General features: G+C 38.2%; 1 protein-coding gene across 2 annotated transcripts in view; it reads left to right on the top strand.

Annotated features, from left to right (window-relative positions):
- The first annotated feature begins 559 nt into the window (after window positions 1-559).
- Window positions 560-18,910, top strand: part of DCP2 (decapping mRNA 2) — a 45,046-nt gene continuing 26,695 nt past the window's right edge. Inside the window, exons 1-4 of one of the 2 annotated variants that reach the window (XM_081053751.1) lie at window positions 560-819; window positions 12,299-12,450; window positions 17,775-17,902; window positions 18,311-18,409. In XM_081053751.1, coding sequence (XP_080909877.1) covers window positions 767-819; window positions 12,299-12,450; window positions 17,775-17,902; window positions 18,311-18,409 — 432 coding nt within the window. In that variant the 5' untranslated portion in view covers window positions 560-766. The remainder of the gene's footprint in view (window positions 820-12,298; window positions 12,451-17,774; window positions 17,903-18,310; window positions 18,410-18,910) is intronic. The other variant, XM_081053750.1, reaches the window with a different exon arrangement.

Raw genomic sequence — 18,910 nt, 5'->3', positions numbered from 1 at the left:
CAATATTTTCTGAGATCTCACGACGTGTCAGGTGCTGGGATCAAGTATTTCACGCACAGGGCTGGGTGCCTGCAGGACAGAGATGAGCCACCACAAAAACGACAGCGCTCTTCAGGAGTGTGCAGAGAAAGGAGGCACAGCCCTAGGACGGGAGGCGGTGGGGGCAGCGGTGTGAGTGCAGGATATCTGGTGACGGGAGCCGTGAGTGCATGCTTGTGCAGACCTGAACGCGCTCGCGGGGGCGGCTCCGGAGAAGTGTGCGTCTGCTCAATCACGGGGAGGCCGTGCATACCACGCCCACGTCCCTGTGTTAGTCTCCGGGAGGACAGAGAAGACCTGCGCCCTCCAGACTTCCTAGGAGTGCAGAGGAGGTAGGCTGCGCACGCGCGCATCCACCCCAGGGCTCAGTCAAAGGCGGCGGGAAGTTGGTTTTCTGAGTAGCAACTGAGCAGCTTGAAGACGGATTGGAGACGACGGACCAATAAGCAAATGTCTCATTGGCTGAGGGCGCCCAGGCTGCCGAATCCCCAGCTTCCCATTGGGCCGTTCAAGCAGAAGGGGCGTAACTCCCGGGGCTCCGCCCCGCGCCTTGGCCCAGCCTCGGGGGTCCAGGGCTGAGGGTGCGGAACATAAGTAAGCGGGTCTCGCCCCTTCCCCCTCTCGTCCTCGTTGGAGCCGCCGCCGCTGCAGCCCGCTCTCCGTGCCATACCCTCGGTCCCCGGCAGCGCGGAGCCGGGATGCGCTGCTCCTGCTGTGGGTCCTCATCATGGAGACCAAACGGGTGGAGATTCCCGGCAGCGTCCTGGACGATCTCTGCAGGTACCGCGGCGCCCCGCGCTCCCCCGGGTCCCCCTTTGGTCGCCTCGCTCGCCCTTTTCCCGCAGCTGCGACCACCGCAGAGGCCTCCCGCGCTCTCCCCGCGCCCACGGCCTTGCCCTCGCCTTTCCGGTCCCGCCGCCGCGCTCTTTCCCGGGGCGACCCTCCTCTCGGGCGACACCGCTCCTCTTTCCCGCCGCAGCCCCGTGTTTCGCACGCCCCTGCGTCCGTCTGCGCCGAGCCCCGACCCGTCCTCGGTTGGTACTTGGCCGACTCCTCTCCGCCGGCGGAGCCGCTCCGCGGAAGCCTGGTCCCGGGCGGGTTGGAAGCTGCCCCTCCCCCCTCCTGCGCCTTCTGCCTCTCGGACTTTTTCAGACCGTTTCCCCTCCTCCCCCGCCTCGTTCCCTAATATGCTGTTGAAGGACTTGCAGGTTTTAAATCTTCAATGTCCCAGGGCCCCAGAGCCTCGCGGGGAGTAGTTTTCAAACTTCTCTCCCCCCCCCCCCCGTGGCATTTTCTGCAATTGCTGTCAAGAAGGACTCTCGTGTTCATCCCAAAACTTGTATTGGCGGTGGGGAGGGGAAAACACGTCTAGGGCTGCTTTTCTTTTCGTCACTTAATTATCCTTCTTAAAGGACATCCTCCACGCTCACGTTTTCCCTCGTGGCATGTTTTTACACGAGAAAATTTCTGCATTCTTCCTTCTTGTTCGTTCTAATTTCAGATAGCCGAACACGTGGGAAATGAACTTACAATATATTTCCCCCCCCCCCAAACTAAGTACATTTTTTCATTTTCGCCAGGTATAAGTGGGTTGTGAAATAATTGAAATTACAAGTGAGTAAAAACCGATAAAATAACACTCAATTATAGTTAGTGTATTTGTGTCTCAAAGTCTGACTTTTAGTAAATGTCTCATTCACGCGTTTTTTTTTCTTTTTTTAATGAGTACTATTTGTAGGGCTACTGTTGGGTGCGAGGCACTGGGTCCTCCTTTAACATTTTATTCCTCAAACCAACCCTATTTGGTAGGTGCAATTATTTAAATTTTCAGCTGACACACAGACTCAGAGAGGTTGTAATTTACACAAGGTCACATTCATCGTGATTTAGAAAATCAAGATAGGAAACCTAGGCCTTATTCTCTACAACGCCTGTGCTTTTTCTCCTATATCAGGTGGATGTAATAGAAAAGTCTAACATTTTAAACCTCAGGAAAGAAAGGTACATGCAGATAAGTAAATAGAATAATTTTGCAACAAGTAAGAATATCACTGTTACTTCTTTGGCGATGGTATTCTAATTTTTGGAATATGATAGATTTGAATGAACCACTTTAGAGGCACTATGATCTTAATTTTTTAAGAAAAGAAAAAAAAGATTTGATACATATGTATGTCTGTATAGATAAATGACTGGAAGAACATATACCGAAAGTGGGATTATGATTTCTATTTTTTTACTCATGTTTTCAAGATTTTTAAAAGGATGTGCATTTTATAGTTAGAAAAAAATTAAAGATGAGTATTTGGAAAGGATCAATAATGGATTAATAGGAATGCAGGTTTATTTAGAAAAAGATGGTAATCATACTTTTTATAGGCATCTAATCTTACTAATATTGGGTTTACTTCGTATATTATGGAGGATTACATCATTTAAAGAAATCGTATCAACCATTATGAAGGTGATTGATTTTATGTGTGGAACATGTTTACTCAAAATAGTTACACTGTATTTGTTAACACTGTTTCACATCTGTTGAGTGTTAAATAAGAGTTCTTACTTAGTTTTCCACTCAGTGTATTTAAGCTGTTTTACAAAAATTTTAGAATAGAGTAACATCTTTTTTCCTTTAAGAATTATTTTGCAATTATGTTTTGGCTATATAAATAAAAGGATGGTGTGTGTAAAAATTAGAGCTAGCTACTTTATAAACTAATAATGAAACCAAATAGCGATTTCTTTTTAAAAATGTTTCAATTATAGTTGACATTCAATAATATATTAGTTTCAGGTGTACATCACAGTGATTAGACATTTGTATAACTTACAAAGTGATCACCCTGATAAATCTAGTATCCATCTGACACCATACGTTGTTACATTGTTATTACAATATCATTGACTGTATTCCTTATGCTGTACTTTACATCCCGTCACTGCCAAGCAGGCATTTTTTAAAACTTCAGGTTTTAAAAGTAATGCCATTTTCAAGTTAATATTAATAGTATTTTTGTTGATTAATTTAAATATTTGAGGTTGACAATTTAGGCTTTTGATTGTGGGCTTTTCCAGGAATTTTTACAATTTTTACACTTAGAATTTTATGTAATTTCTAATTTTTATAAAAATGAAGCTTATGTTGGAAAAGGTTAATTTTTCAGCACTTTGCTGTTTTGAGTACCTCTTGATTTATGAGTTTGGTCTTGACTCCTGTTTTTACTCCCTTTATGTTTTCATCAATTCTGCTTATTAATATATTTAAGAGGTTTTTCGTTTTGTGTTAATTTTATTTTTGATAAGTTACATATTCCTGCTAATCTTGTCTGCTTTAGTTGGCCATATATTTTAAAGACAGTTAAAAGGTGAGATTGATTTTGATGTAAAAATTAGAGCAAGAGACTTAAAATTTCAAGATGGGACTTTGTAACCATTAGACTGCTTATAACTTAAGACCTGGAATGTTATTTTTAGATGGTTTAATATGTAGCATTTCATTTACTGAAATACTGTGCAGCCATTAGAAATTCCTAAGGAAATTAGCAAACAGTAAACTGAAGGGAAAATATTTGTCTTGAAAAGATGCTCAGAATCTACTACTGAATGTAATGTACTATTCATTTGATGCCTTTTGTGAAAACAAATTTTTAAATGTTTTGTGTATATGTGTGTGTATGCACAGGAAAAATCTGAAAGAATATACAGTTGACCCTTGAATAGCACAAGGGGGGAGGAAGGGTGGAGTGGGGAGTTAGGGGCACCAACCCAGCTGCAGTCGAAAATCTGCAAATAACTTGATTCCTCAAAAACTTAACTGCAGATAGCCTTACTGATAACAGTTGATGAACACATATTTTGCAAGTTATATATATTCTATATTGTATTCTTTTTTTTTTCTATATTGTATTCTTACAATAAAGTAAGCTAGAGAAAAGAAAACATTAAGATAATCATAAGGAAGAAAAAACAACATTCGTAGTATTTATTGGGAAAAAAATCCATATATAAGTGTAGTTCAAACCTGTGTTGTTCAAGGGTCAACTGTATACCAAGCTATTAACACTGGTTTCTTCTGGGTGGAATGGAATTAGAGGAGAGGAAGAGAAGACTCCTGTCTAAAATGTTCTAGTGAACAAAAATTGCTTTATCATAAAGAGTGTACCTTTATGTAAAAATGGTAGTATTTGCCTTTGGTGCACCATGATTTTTGACATTAAAAGCAGTTTTTTAACACTATTTAAATTAGCTTATTAAAGAATTGGAGAACATGTTTTTAAAGTAAAAACTGAAAACTACAATTTGGTAAGTTTGTTTCTCTTTTAAAGAGATGCTTGGAGGTTTTTTTTTTAAAAGCCCCTTTAAGAATTAAATGGTAAGACTACTTTAGTGTTAAATGGAGAAAAGTATTTTCTGGCAACAAATGTTTCTGCTATTTTGGTGATTGCTCATTGTCACCTTCCCATTTTAATGTTCAATTCTGAAACATTTTTGTTCCAATTGCAGTCCTCGTGCTAATATTCTATCTTTGGGAACGTTGGAAATATGACATTCTGTGAGTTGGAGAAATTTTCCCATAACAAATTATTGTGAAAAGTATTTTATTTCTATGTGCATTATATGTATATATTCACACACTTTCATATCTTTAAAACAACTCAAAAACATGCACAGAATGAAAGCATTGAAGTGTAATTTTCATGTGTCACATTTCCTTTTTCTTACAAAATTTCTTAAATAAGTCAGCTTTTAACTATTAAAAAGAGGTTTTAAAAACATCAAACAGTACAAAGGAATTTATAAATGAAAAGCAAGTCTCCTGTCCTATCCCTTTCTGTCCCAGTTCTGCTCTCCAGTCTGTTACCGATTTTATGTTGAAGTCTGGAGAATACTTTAATATTTTAAAATATAATTACACCAGTTTCTTGTTTTATCAACTTCAGATATTAGATGGGTGATTTAGTTTACCTTGGTAGGGGGTTAATTTACCACACTTACTGTTGACCTTGGCCTACTTCCAATATGTTTATATCACTGTTTTAAATTGTCCTGTTGGTTTCCTTTGTGACTTTGTATACTTAAAATTATATGTATTTATTTTATAAACTTATAGAAAGTATTTCTTGAGTCTTTATTTGATAAAGTGAGGTAATTAGTTCCCCATATTCCATTTCTTATGCATTCCCTCAGTTTCTATCCAGATTTAACCAAAATAAAAATTAAGGTAATACGTACGTTTCATTTTGTAACCTTCTGAAGTCTGTTGATTGCAAAAGCTGAACAATAATAGCATTTGTTATACAATATAACTAGGTATATATTTTTCACAGAAGAGGCAGGTGGCTAGGATTTTGTTTCTTTTTCTTCAGGCCCTTCTTAGGATACCTTGGTAAGGATCTTCAGAGAGAATATTCATAATGAATTTTTCTTTTTTCCATTCTACAAATTGGTCAAAATAATGCTGCCTTTTAGTTTTTTCTTTTGGAGAAAGATTATTCTGATTCCTTCTAGCTATTCTTGAAATCTTTTTTTTTTCTTGGATTATCTTTTTCTAATTTTGGCATTTTATTTCACATTTAGGCTGTGATTGTCTTGTACATCTACCCCTCTCCCCCAACATGTCCAAAGTTTGTAGCTGTGTTGCCCCTCCCCCATCTGCTCCTTTATTATATCCTCGGTCACACCCTCAATCATGCCTTCTTTTCTACAGTACTCTGTCTTTCTCCAGAGTGCCCTCTTGGAGACACCACTCTGCTGGTCCAAGCTGGACTGGTTCACTTACCAAACAGCTGGTGTACTAGCCTTCCATTTCCCAGGTCTCCCACCTTGTCTCTGTTCTCGCTTGAATCTCATGTTTTATGCTTTCTTGGTGTTCATTCTTGCTTTGCCAATGCACAGTCTAAAGTCATTTCCTTTGAGGGGTCATTAGGAAGTCAGTTTTCTCAGTCCTTCTGTGACTTAAATGTCCGTTTCTCTTCTCACACTGAATGCTCCCAGGTTGTCGAGCATCCACACTTTGAGCACCAAAGTTCTAGGAGATGATCTCAACACTGTCTTTTCTTCAGGGCCAGTTTTAAAATTTATTTAATTTTTTTCTTCATTATGCCCCAGGTTTTCCTTAGATGTTGGGTGATTCTTGATTTTTTGTTTTTTATATGTAAGGTGAAACAGTAGAGTGGCTTATAGATAGGCTTCTTTATGTGAATAGCTGCAAAGCTAGCTGACTCTGACACCGAAGGCCGTTGAGATCCAGTGTGGGAATTTTGCCTGTGGTGCCAATACAAATCTATCTACTAAAGTTAGAAAAGAGCCTCAGATATTGTTCCCCTCTCCCCACTCTTTTGTAGTAGAGACTTCTATAAAAAAAAAGGAGTGAAAGAGGAATAGACATTCTTCTATTACGTAAACCGACCTTGCTGTTCCCGCCCACCACCCTTTTTAGTCCTATTTTTCATTCCCATCCTCCAGTTTACCTTTTTTCACCTGGGGCTTTTCTGGATTGGGATGGGGATGGGCATGGGATTGAGTTTGTTGTGGGCACTTTGTTACCACATTTTAGGTTGTGGTTAGGGCCATACAGAAATTTGTTGAAATGGGAATTTCTAGTTAAAGATAGTAGATTGAACACAAATACTTACTAAAAGAGTAAAGTGTTTTGTTTTTAAACTATTAAATGCATAAACCCCCAAGGAAAGGAATAATGGATGAAGAGATGAGCAGAAAAATTTGGGAACTCTGAAACAAAAGGGAAAGTGATAAGAGCTGATGGACCTGAGTGAGAGACAACTGCAGTAGTGTCAGCTGCTCCAGAAGAGAATACGGAAAGTGGCAGCGCTGAATTTATGCAGCCTGTATACGTGCTGCAAACCTCAGTCCTCTTAGTTCAGCTTCCAGAATATGGTAGCCTGGCCTCTACCCTCCAGATGGGAGATTGGAAGGTTCTTCTCTAGGTGGTCTGACTAGCCCAAGGAAAAACATGAAAAGATACTGCCACTGGAGCTTCCTCAGTTAATGGCCCAGCCTGATCACCTTAAATGGTGCCTCATAGTGTGACAGCCCTCCTAAATAGTTCTGTGGTCTGTCACACTTGAATCTAAACAGTTGGAATAGGCCTTTTAACATGAAAGGTAAAGCTTAAAACTAACAGAAAAAAAAGCTGGGAAGAATCAACTATGCAGGTAGAATAAAACATAAAAAAACAACTACATTGATCTTAGAGAGGAATATTTTTTACAACCATGAAATGACGGTAAGCTGTAAAGCAAAATTTAAACAAAAGGAGCATTTGGAAATTAAAAATAGAGCAGAACACAGACCTCGATAGGTGGCTTGCAAGATAAAGTTAAGAACTTTTTCCAGAAAGTGTGGGGAGGAAATCAGAGGTAGCAAATATCAGATAAAGGTAAAGAATCGTAAGAGGAGCAGTCCGTGAGGTCCTTCAGCCCTGAACGATAGAGTTTCCAAATAGGTAAGGTCCATTGAATGGCTGGTGCAGTGGAAGAAAAATAGACAGAAATTTCACAACACTGGGAACATAAGGAGAAACCTAGAAGTTTCCAGACTGATAAAAACAGGTCATAGAAAGGATTAAGAATTGGAATAGCTTCAGTCTCCTTAACATTGTAATGGCATGCTGGCAGGAGAGCACTATTTTCAGAATTCTGAAGGAAAATGATTTCCAACCTAGAATTCTTTACCCAGCCACATTATCAAGTGTGAGGAAAGAGTAAAGGTATTTTCAGATGTACAATGTCTCAGTATTTACCTCCCCTGCATCCTTCCTCCAGAAGGTATGAGAGGATGCACTTTGTTTCACAAAGAAGTAAATTGAGAACAGGATACAAGAAACATGAGATTTAACATAAGATAGACACACAGAGAACCAACTGTAGGATGCTAGTGAAAGGACAGCATAGGAGGACAAATGTGTGTCAGGTGTAGACGAAAGTCAAGATTGATTCACAGAGTCAGTCTTGTGATCAAAGAATATGGTGAATGTTTAAATTTTTAAAAATTTACAGTAAAAGACACATTGCCATTAATCCCCTTCAAAATACTCCCCCTCGCTTCAAACACACTTAAATTTACGTACCAGAGGCGATGTGTGACACATAGCCTTTCCGTTGTGATCACAAAATATGGTGACTGCTGCTGCCAAGTGCCATCCAACGGAAAGGCAGGGCTCTTCAATACGGCAGTGCATTGAGCCTTAATAACGGTATGTGACAAGTTTCCACTTGTTTGGTGCAGTCAATCAGGTGTGAACTACAGTTGAGAGGTGTGTTTTAAAGTGTGCCATAAATCATCCTCCATCGTGACAGTGCTCTGTGTCACATCACTTCTGGTACAGCAATCTCTGTCAAATAAAAACATTACCGTGTGTCCTCATCCACCTTATTCACCGTTTCTGGCACTGGGCAACTCGGTCTCTTCCCCAAAGTCAAAATGACCATGAAAGGTAAACGTTTTGAACTGATTCAGGACATCGAGGCAGCCATGACAGCGCAACTAAAGACTGACGAAACAGGGCTTCCAGAACCACTTCAGGAAGTGGCAAGAAGGATGGGATAAGTGTGTTCAAAGCGAGGGGGAGTATTTTGAGAGGGTTGATAGCAATGTGTCTTTTACTGTAATAATTTTTTTTTCATTTAAACATTCACTGTATCGTTTGCTCACACCTCATATCAGAAGTTTCAAGGATAGTCTTCAAGATGAAACGGGTGCAGCCGAATTAACATCTTGAGAAAAAATTTTGGGGAACTAGTGGAAGGTTGAATTAGTGACAAATGTAGAGAAAATGAAGCAAAAGCAATGACAAGACCTTTATTAATTGTGGGGAGAACAGAGAACTGTTCAGGAAAGGTTCAGTTGTGAACTGCACTTACAGAGTCAAAGTAGTAGAAAGACGGCTGAGCTAACCCCGTGGTTATCAACTGGGCGTGATTTTGCTCCCCTCAGGGAGCATTTGGCAATATCTGAAGATATTTTTTGGTTGTCACAACTTGGGGAGTGCTGCTGACCTCTGATGGGTAGAACGAGGGATGCTGTTGAACAATCTACAACGCACAGGACGGCTCCTATCAACAGAATCAGTAGTGCTGAAGTTGACAAACTAACCAAAACTATGATATGTGTGGTTTTGTTGGGAGGATGGAGAAATCAGAAGGTTGGGTAATTGCACGTCTTCCACATAATGGAAATAGAAAATGCCTCAGACCCAGAAAATAAGAAATAGCAGAGAGGTTTTTTTTTGAGACCTAGAGGATAAGTTAAATAAAATCAGATGAAAGAAGATTAGTTTTTGCAGTGCTCTGTGTCTTGTATGTACCACCCAGGGGCCAATGTGAGACTTGGGCAGTGTCTGTCTTATAGTTCAGTTCACAAAGTTTGTGGTGTGCTGTTTGTTGTCTAATTCAAGCTTGTACGGCTTGGGGTTTAACCCCAGAGTTCATAAACATTTCATGGGGCCATTTTCCTGAGCTGCTTTCCCTCTGCTATCTCTTTGGTACTTCTCAGTTCCTTGGATCTGCCCTTTTTGGTCCTAGGTCCAGAAAGCCACTCTGTCACACACTTCATGTGAGTCCGCCCATGTCTTGGACCAAGCGACTAGGGGATAAAAGAATGCAGTGGAGAATGGCCCTGCCCTCCTGGGACCGCACATGTCTTGCAATCCCAGAGGAAGGTTCCCGTCCCTCAGTTTCGTTAGCCTCTGTGGTTCCCTGTTACAGCCACTGTTGCAGCCATCTCTGTAACCATGATGGCCATTGCTTTGGGGTTGGGGCATGAGAAAAGGGACAAAAGAGAAAAAGGGGAATTTGCCCCCATTGTGTCTGAGCATTAGGAGACCCTTTCAGACTCCTTTCTTGATCTGGAGTGCTCTCTCTGTCCCTGCTAGTGCCCGCTTCCACCCCCCACCCCCACCCCCGATCCAGCCAGGGGATACTAGAAGGTAGAAAATGCTAAATTCACTTTGAATACTAGTCTTTTCTCCCAATCTTTCTGCGACTGTTTACTTTGTACCGTTCTCAAATAGCTGCTCCATGCGTTTTGTCCAGGTTTGATAGCTGCATTTTATGGGAGGGAACAGAGTGTGCTTGCTCCATCTTAACGGGAATATGAATCTCTAAACCTTTAAAAGATAAATTATAACTATCACTTTGTCACTATCAGTATATGTCAGACAGTTTGCTAGACGGTGGGTGTAATAATATGCAAGTTTAATATGATAGTACACTATCTTGGAACTAATTTGGAAGGGTCTGTGGACAATAGTAGTAAAAATCAGATAATTGCTGTAATGGATGGGAGTGTGAGAGTATAGTCTATACCTGTTCAGAGGAGTCTGGTGTGCCAACATAGGAGAGGTAGTGTCTGTAAGTCATAAAGGATAAATTAGGAGTTTGCTAGATAGACCAGAGAAGGGGAGTGTAAATATAGTATGTGGATGACAGTTTAGGAGTTCCAAGCATTAGGTATTGCTGGGTGTAAACCTCTTCGGGTGACAGAAGAGCTTATGCAGGTGAGCATCGCCAGCTTGCGAATGCCGAATGGAAGGTTTCGGAGTTTATATCTTAGACGACGCCATCAGGGTTGCATGTTAACACATTTTGTTCTTAGAGTAAGATCCTTAGTGTAGGATCCTTTTCCACATAATTTTTCTGTATTGTAATGTGGATTACTGTATATACATTTGTGCTACCATTTACTTACTACTTCCCCTATTGGATTGTCACATTTTTATATAATAACTTAAAAGTATTTTGTTTGAAGTTTCATTTGAAACTTGGAAACAACCAAGGGCGTTTAAGCTCCATAGCTAGTGAATAGTGTAAGTGATAAAACGACGTGATACTATTCTTAATTTTGGAAAATGATACTAAAAACCAACAGATTTCTTTTATGTAGTTCAATCTGTCTCTAAGTCACTAGAAGAAAGGATTACCAAAAATATGGTGCAGTGAAGAAACATTTGGTGGTTGCTTAATGACTACTGTAAATTACATTTACTTAGACTTGTGAATTCTGACTTGTTTGCACAAAAAAGGGGTTTATTATTTAGGTCATATATATATATATACACATGTACATGCGAGTTCTGGCAATTAAGTTTGAGAACTTTCAACGATGTTGTTAACCTTTTTTAATATCAGAGGGATTATTCATTATGAATTTGTACCAACTGGACAAACAGTTAACCAAGTTTACTATTTGGAAGTGCTGAAAAGGCTGCATGAAAAAGTTAGATGACCTGAACTTTTCGCCAACAATTCATGGCTCTTGCATCATGATAATATACCAGCTCGCACGGCACTGCCTGTGAGGGAGTTTTTAGCCAGTAAACAAATAACTGTATTGGAACACCCTCCCTACTCACCTGATCTGGCCCCCAGTGACTTCTTTTTTTACCCGAAGATCAAGGAAATGTTGAAAGGAAGACATTTTGATGACATTCGGGACATAAAGGGTAATATGACAGCTCTGATGGCCATTCCAGAAAAAACGTTCCAAAATTGCTTTGAAGGGTGCACTAGGTGCTGGTGTTGGTGCATAGCTTCCCAAGGGGAGTACTTCGAAGGTGACTGTAGTGATATTCAGCAATGAGTTATGTAGCACTTTTTCTAGGATGAGTTCGCAAGCTTAATTGTCAGACTTTGTATAATGTACACTTATTTTATATGTATAATAAATATGCCACTTCCCTCCACCCCCAATGTACTTGGAAAAGACAATTCGGGATTTTTTGAGTATACTGTATTTGAAAGTTAGTTTCAACCCAGGTTCTGTGGATGAAGCTCTTTGGGAAGTCTAGTTTATTAATGAGCAATAGTGTTAATTTCTTTACTTTTTTTGGTAATACTTTCAATGTGAAGATTAAGCATCTAACATTTTTTCTGTTTGATTTTACAAATATATTTGCATATATTCTTAGAAAATGTTACCAGACATGGGAGGAAATCCTAGTGAAGGTTGTTTTCTTGCTTGCCTTTAGTTTGTTGTTAGTGAGCTCTTACATTTGTTTTGTGAACAGAGGATAAAAGATCTCTTTAAAAAATTCTGAGTGAGATACATGTGATACCTTTTTGTTTTTTTCCGCCTAGACTCATCTTCCTTATGGTAATTTTCCCCAAATTTTGTTCCCTTGGTTAGCATTGTTTTTGGTCCCTTTTGTATGGTGGTGGGTCAGGGATGAAGCAATTAAATAGATTAAAATAAGTCATTATAGTTTGTAAATGTAATATTTATATGTTTTTGTTTTTGACAGCCGATTTATTTTGCATATTCCCAGCGAGGAAAGAGACAATGCTATTCGAGTGTGTTTTCAGATTGAACTTGCCCATTGGTTTTACTTGGATTTCTATATGCAGAACACACCAGGATTACCTCAGTGTGGGATAAGAGACTTTGCTAAAGCTGATATCCTTTTTATTACTATAATGACTTTCAATCATTCTTGTTAGTAAAATATTTTAGCACAAATTTCCTTTTTCTTGTCTTTCAGATTTATAACCTATTAGGTAAATCATAGTTAATTTCTAAAAATTGTCAAATATGAATAGTAGACAATTTAATAGTATTCTTATTACGTAGAGGATCCCTTGAAATGTGCACTGATGATTAGAATTAAATTTGATTTTCTTTTCTTTCAAAAATAGCCTATGTCTACAACTGATCTGTTTTTTTAGTTTCCTTTTCTGTTTGATTTAACCAGATGATCTTTAATCCTTAAATAATTATTGAATACTTACTGTGTTCAAAGGAATGTTTTTGGTTTTTTGGCAAATAACAAAAAAGTCCTTGCCTTTGAAGAAGCTCCCCCTCCCCCCCATTTACAGGTAAGGTAGAAACTTGCATAATTAGGTATAAAAGAGTCACATGAATATTTAAGATTATAAAACAGGTTATGTCACAGGGCAAAAAAAATGACAATTTGCTAATGGTTCTGATAGTAAAGATTTTTAGAATTTGGGAAAGGGTGGAAAGATTTTAAGGAAATCTATAATTTTAAGGGAATATAGGACTATTTTCTAAACACAGGAGTGGGGAATATGTTCCAGGTAAAGAAGGGATTGAGCAAAATTGTAGAGTTGGAAAGGAATAAGGGATGTCTCAGGAAATACAGGAGTTTGAATGGAGCAGAGCCTTCTTATGGGGATATAATAGAAGATATGAATAGAAGATAAAGGGGAGATTTGTGGGTTTTTAAATCTTGAACCAAAGTGCTTTGATTTTTATTCTGTAAGTCACTGTTTTAAACCACAAATCGTGTTCAAACGGAATTCCCACAAGTTCACTGTATACTACACTAGAATTGGAGTAGGTGACCTAAAACAACCCTCAACTCCCTATAATTTTCCTTGAGCCCCATAAAGTAAGGAACCCCCAAAGGAACTTGCAGTAAAATGAATGAACACTGTTCTAGGTAACTGCTAACCATAGAAAGTTTTTGAGCAAGGCTAAAGAATATTACTTAGATCATTTAAAAATTGTATTCAGGGCTTACCTGGCAGGATTGGTTGAACCTTACTGTAGACTGTTACAATACTGGAGCTGTGGCCCAATAAGGTCCTGGACCATACCTAGTAGAGGGCCTGCAGAGAAAAGACTGAAGACACCCGTCAGCGGAAAAAATGATAAAGCTATTTTACTGGTTACGTGTAGGGCAGTAAATGAGGAATCAAAGCGGAAAGAAGTACTATTGAGTATTGTTTGTTACAGGCTTGACGATAGGTTCTGTGGAGAAATCACAGAAGACTGCTTTCTATAGAAACAGGTGAAAACTGGCAAATTCTCCTCTGTGGCTTTGGTCTGTTTTGCATTGACTGTTCTGTCATAGCAACTTTATATACTTTGGGGTTCTGAATAAGATTCTGTGTGTGTATACATGTGAGTTTTAAACTTTCCTTGCTATTAACAAAAATCAGAAACCTGTTTTAGTTACGTTTCTTTAAATTCAGTTATATGGAGAAAAATCTTTATTGTTGATGTGGTATGGTAGCCTTCTTTAAATGGCCGTGTACTCTGTGCCAGGCATTTTGTGGTGAACAAGGTTGGTTCGGTCCTTCATGAAGATGAGGGAGACAGAAAAGGAAATGATGATAGAGCAGTATGTAAGTTAGGAGAGGGTAGTGAGGGCTCGGTAGGAACGGAGAGGGATACTCTGTGAGACGGAAAAGTTTCCTTTGGAGGAAGTGATCAACTTCCAACAGTAAGTCAGGGCTCAAGCATGTAAGGGCCATGTAGGCCACGTTTGTTTGGACTTCGTAAGAGTACTAGAATATCGGAGATGTTTAAAGCAGTTAAACTTTTTATTTTGGGGAAAACCGAACTTAAAGTTGAAAGAATATTACAGTGAACTGCCTTCGTACCCTTATTATATTATATATTCACCCTTTGTTAACGTTTTCAAACGTGCTTTTTTTCTCTAGGGGTGTTGTAGACTGAATTGGAGGAAGGTGAGACGGAAACATAGTTGAGATGCTCTTTCACTAATTTATGAATTAGAAACGGAAACCTATGAATCGTATAGGTTAAATTTGCATGATACTACAGAGGTAAAAGGCATGCTAAGATGGATGTCTGAGGAGAGCTGGATGAATGAAGGGTGGTGCTCTGGTTCCTGGTTTGAGCAGTTGAGTGGATTGGTAGTCATTCCATTTGTAGAAAAATCAAGGAGGAGAAATCTTGTCATCATTCTTGGGGGAATGATGGATTCAGTTACAAACAAGTTGGTTTGTGGCACCCTTGAAATACTGAAGTGGCAAGAGTGCACAGAATAAAAGGTACTAGCGTGAGTTCTGGAGGCAGATTCCTTGGGCTGGCATTAAGAGCCATACATCCTCGGGCAAGTGGTGGGGCTTTGTTTCAATGCCTCTGTTTTTTCTTACGTAAATTGTGCGTGATCTTGTGATTTTTCTTCAGTAAGTGCTCACCACTGTGGTATTCTGGATTTGTTCCTGGATTGAAGTTTTGCCGGGGAGTTGTGTTCAGAGAACAGTGGGGCTAAGAAATTTTGGAAATTGCTAGGAGATTGATTAAACGGATGGACCACGTTTGGGGCTAGAAAATAAAAGCAGGAGGGTGCTAATACAGAGAAAGGAAAATGGGCAGAGATTGATGTAGAATTACGATATGGTGCGAGTAATTAAAAGAATGCCATTAAAAGTTATGATTAAGATGTTTTACTTTAATCAAACTGCCAGAATAATTCTAGTGATGGCAAGTCCTAGAATGTTGTGTGGGAATTGGTCCTGGAACTGGGGGCATGGGAAAGACAAGGAATGTAAGAACTAAGGCTAGAGTTTGCATCGAGCTATCTGAGGTAATTGATACCATGTAAGATGATGGAAAATTTTCGATGGAGATTACTATTTAATGATTGTTTATACCTAAAACAGATTTTTCATGTTTTTGCAAAAAATATTAGAATAGAGTATATAAAAACACTCAATTGTTTAAAAAAGAGAAAATATATGTAATACAAGTGTACAAGCTTAAAATTCTTACATTGTTTAATCAGTGTAATCTATCTTTCTCTTACTGTGTAAGGCCGAGTACCCCAGATTCAAGACTCAAAATAATTTGGTTTGGAGATTAAGAAAATCAGTAATTAAGAACAGTAAAAATTAGAAAGGATAATTAACAATTAGTGCATGTTGTAGGGATTTTTGAATTAAAAGCATTATCTGATTAAATAAAAATGGTATTTAAAAATTTTCCACTCCCATGTTTGAATTGAATTACCTTTATGTACGATTAATTTTGAAGGAGGATTGAAGAGTTATCAGTGGGGAATTTAATGTCATTTTGGATTTGGTTCTGTTACTTGCTAATTGTGTAGACTTGAGCCAAATACTTAACAGGTTCTTTTCAACATTAATTCCAAGTGTATCTTGAACTGTAGATGGTTGGTTCAGCCAGCTCACTCACTTATTTTCTTGTGGTTTTGGGGTAGGAAAAAAATGGATAAAGAGTATAAATAGATTCCAGAGTTAAGTAGTTGATGTAATTTCTCTTGCTAAACCTTTACTACTCTTCTTAAAGTAGTTTAATGTGTAGAAAAAGGAGAACATTGATTCACCTTGAAATTAATTAGGAACCGTATAGGCAGAAGGCAGAGAAAGAAAAAAACTGGATAAGTACCTACTCATTGAACTGTTGGTCATTATCTCTGTTTCTGGGGTATTTTTCTGTTTTTCTCTGGTTAAATTCTTAATGGAAAAATACCCATTTATTTAAAACTTATACTTAGATTAAAAAAATATCTGTGATAACGTTAAAACACTTAAGGGATTTTATTGAACATCTGAAGCCAGACTTTTATTGGAAAATACTTTTCAGAATCTTAGCATCCATAGGGCTTCATGACATGGTTATATTGTACCCAAACTTGATCCTTCTTTTTCCCTCCCCAAAAGAAGGCATGGAATAATTGAGATTAACCTAGTGTTTGTCTTTTAATTACAAGGTTGTCATAGATGGTTGACTTCTTTGGTCTTTTTGAGGGCCTCTTTAGTTCTTAGTACAACTATAAAACCAAAATGAATTTTTAAATACAAAACTGTAGAACATATAAAATTTATTTTCATAAAATGAAATTATTGTGATGTTTTTGTTGAAATCAAACCACCAACTGCAATGTGAATATAATGCTGACTACTTTGAGGTTGTTTAGACATGTTTGTACTTCAGTTTTTCCACCACCTTTCTTTGTTCTGTTATAAAACCTTTCTGTGTTACATTCGAATATCATTTGACTTTCATGCATCATTTGCATTTTAGATTTCTTCTGTTTGTAGTGGCCCAAAGCAGGTAAAGTAATACTAGTACCAGTGTGGTCTCTGAAATCAAGTGATGATACTTGATACATTAATATTTGGTCATCCAAATGGTGAAAAATATGCCCATATTGCATGTTTCTAGGTTAACGTGAGAATGAAAACAATATGTGTTTTCATAAAGGATTTGAGGACCCTTAAGATTTATGTCCTTGGTTTGAGAAACACTATCAAATTACAGTTTTCCCCACACTTTTCACAACAGTGGGATAGTGATGAGGCATTTGACAGCACGGCGTATTGGAAGCCTGAGCATACACTTCACAGGTTTAGGTTTTATTTACTTTTAAAAACAATTATTTTATTCTGCCCAGTTTTGGGGAGGGGCATGCCCATTTTCTTTTGAAACAGGCTAGATTTTCCTTAATACCCAGATTTACCTTTTTCTATAAGCTTCACCTTAAAAATGTTTTTAATTATAAAAGCAATACGTGTACATAGTAATGAAATACAGCATGTAGAGTGGTAATACTTCATCCCCAGTTCTGCTTCCCACAGTTCGCCACTGTAACTTGTTTGGACAACTCCCTCTTAACCAGTGTATGTGCGCTGTACTTGCTTCTTGCTGCTGGTCTCAGTACCCATTGACTCCTGGTGTGATGCACGTGACTGACTTAATGAGGAGGAAGGTGTTCGCCTGGCACTGAATCTATGTGAACTCAGCATCCAGGACCATGAGCACGCAAAGCTTGCTGAATTTGTGTCTAGGCTAAATGCAGCAGTTAGCAATGACTTGATCAAGAGAAAACAAATGTGAAAAAATAAACAAGAGGGATAAACTTAAGTGAGGTGAAGATTTGAGTAATTTCATGGAAAACACAGTTCTTTTACATAGGTCTCTTCTGTATATAAGTGCTCAAGCTGTATTAAAGGAGAAACTAACTTCCTTAACACTCTGTATACTCTTCAGTCATTGTCCATTTTTGCTGCCTCAAGGTGAAGATGTGGAAAAAGTTTTGGATGAATGGAAGGAATATAAAATGGGAGTACCAACATATGGTGCAATTATTCTTGATGAGACACTTGAAAACGTGAGTGTAATAAAATTAAAGATTTTTAATGAAATGATCAACTGTTTTTGTCCTAATAAAATTTGTTATTTCTATAATGTTCTGAATTGAAGTATTAAAATACACTACATTTTTAGTGCTAACAGGTCAAATTTTGCATATTTTGTCTGCATTGTGTCTTAATATTTTATAGTTGATGTATAGCTTATTGCAAAGAAGTGTCACTTTTACTGTTGAAAAAATACTTTAAAATGGGCAGAATACTTTCACACTAGTAGTAGTATATTCAAACTGATGTAAGATTTAAACCAAGTACTGTGTAAAATTATTGGTGACAACAGTTACCTGAAGTAAGGAGAAAAACACCTTTGACTCTTAGAAAGCAGCATGGGAATAAGTTACTAATTTTAATCTCTGGTTGTTTTGTAGGTACTACTGGTTCAGGGGTACCTAGCAAAATCAGGCTGGGGATTTCCAAAAGGAAAAGTAAACAAAGAAGAAGCTCCTCATGATTGTGCTGCTAGAGAGGTAAGTTATTACAGTTTGAAACATAGTAACATTTGGTGGTTATGCTTTGAATTGTGTTTTTAGCCATAGCGACTTGTTTGGACCTCTTTCCAGAACTTAACTACGTGAACTTAATAACTTATCTTTTATAATATAACGGTTGATTCTTTTGCTCACAACTCCCTATCATTTAGTCTCTTGTTTCCATTTTCTTTCATTGTCCATTTCTTATTCCATTATCTCTAACTTTTTTTCTTTTTTATATCTTCACCTTTCCTTTTAAAATTGGATATGCAATTGGTCAAACATTTTGGCTGTTATAACCCTTGTTTTATGTTTATAGTCTTGGCTTCCAGACAAGTGCAGAATTTGGACTTTTAAAGAAATTTACATTTGTTGCTCAAAACCCACTCTAGCTTCCCACTACCTATTGGATGAAGTTTAATCCTTTAAGTATTGAAACCCTACTCCCAACAAAAAATTTAGCCCTTCCTAAATTTATCTTTATTCACAGTCAAAAGG

Source organism: Rhinolophus hipposideros, assembly GCF_964194185.1.
Source record: "Rhinolophus hipposideros genome assembly, chromosome: 7".
NCBI lineage: Eukaryota > Metazoa > Chordata > Mammalia > Chiroptera > Rhinolophidae > Rhinolophus > Rhinolophus hipposideros.
This window is presented reverse-complemented; position numbering and strand designations above follow the sequence as displayed.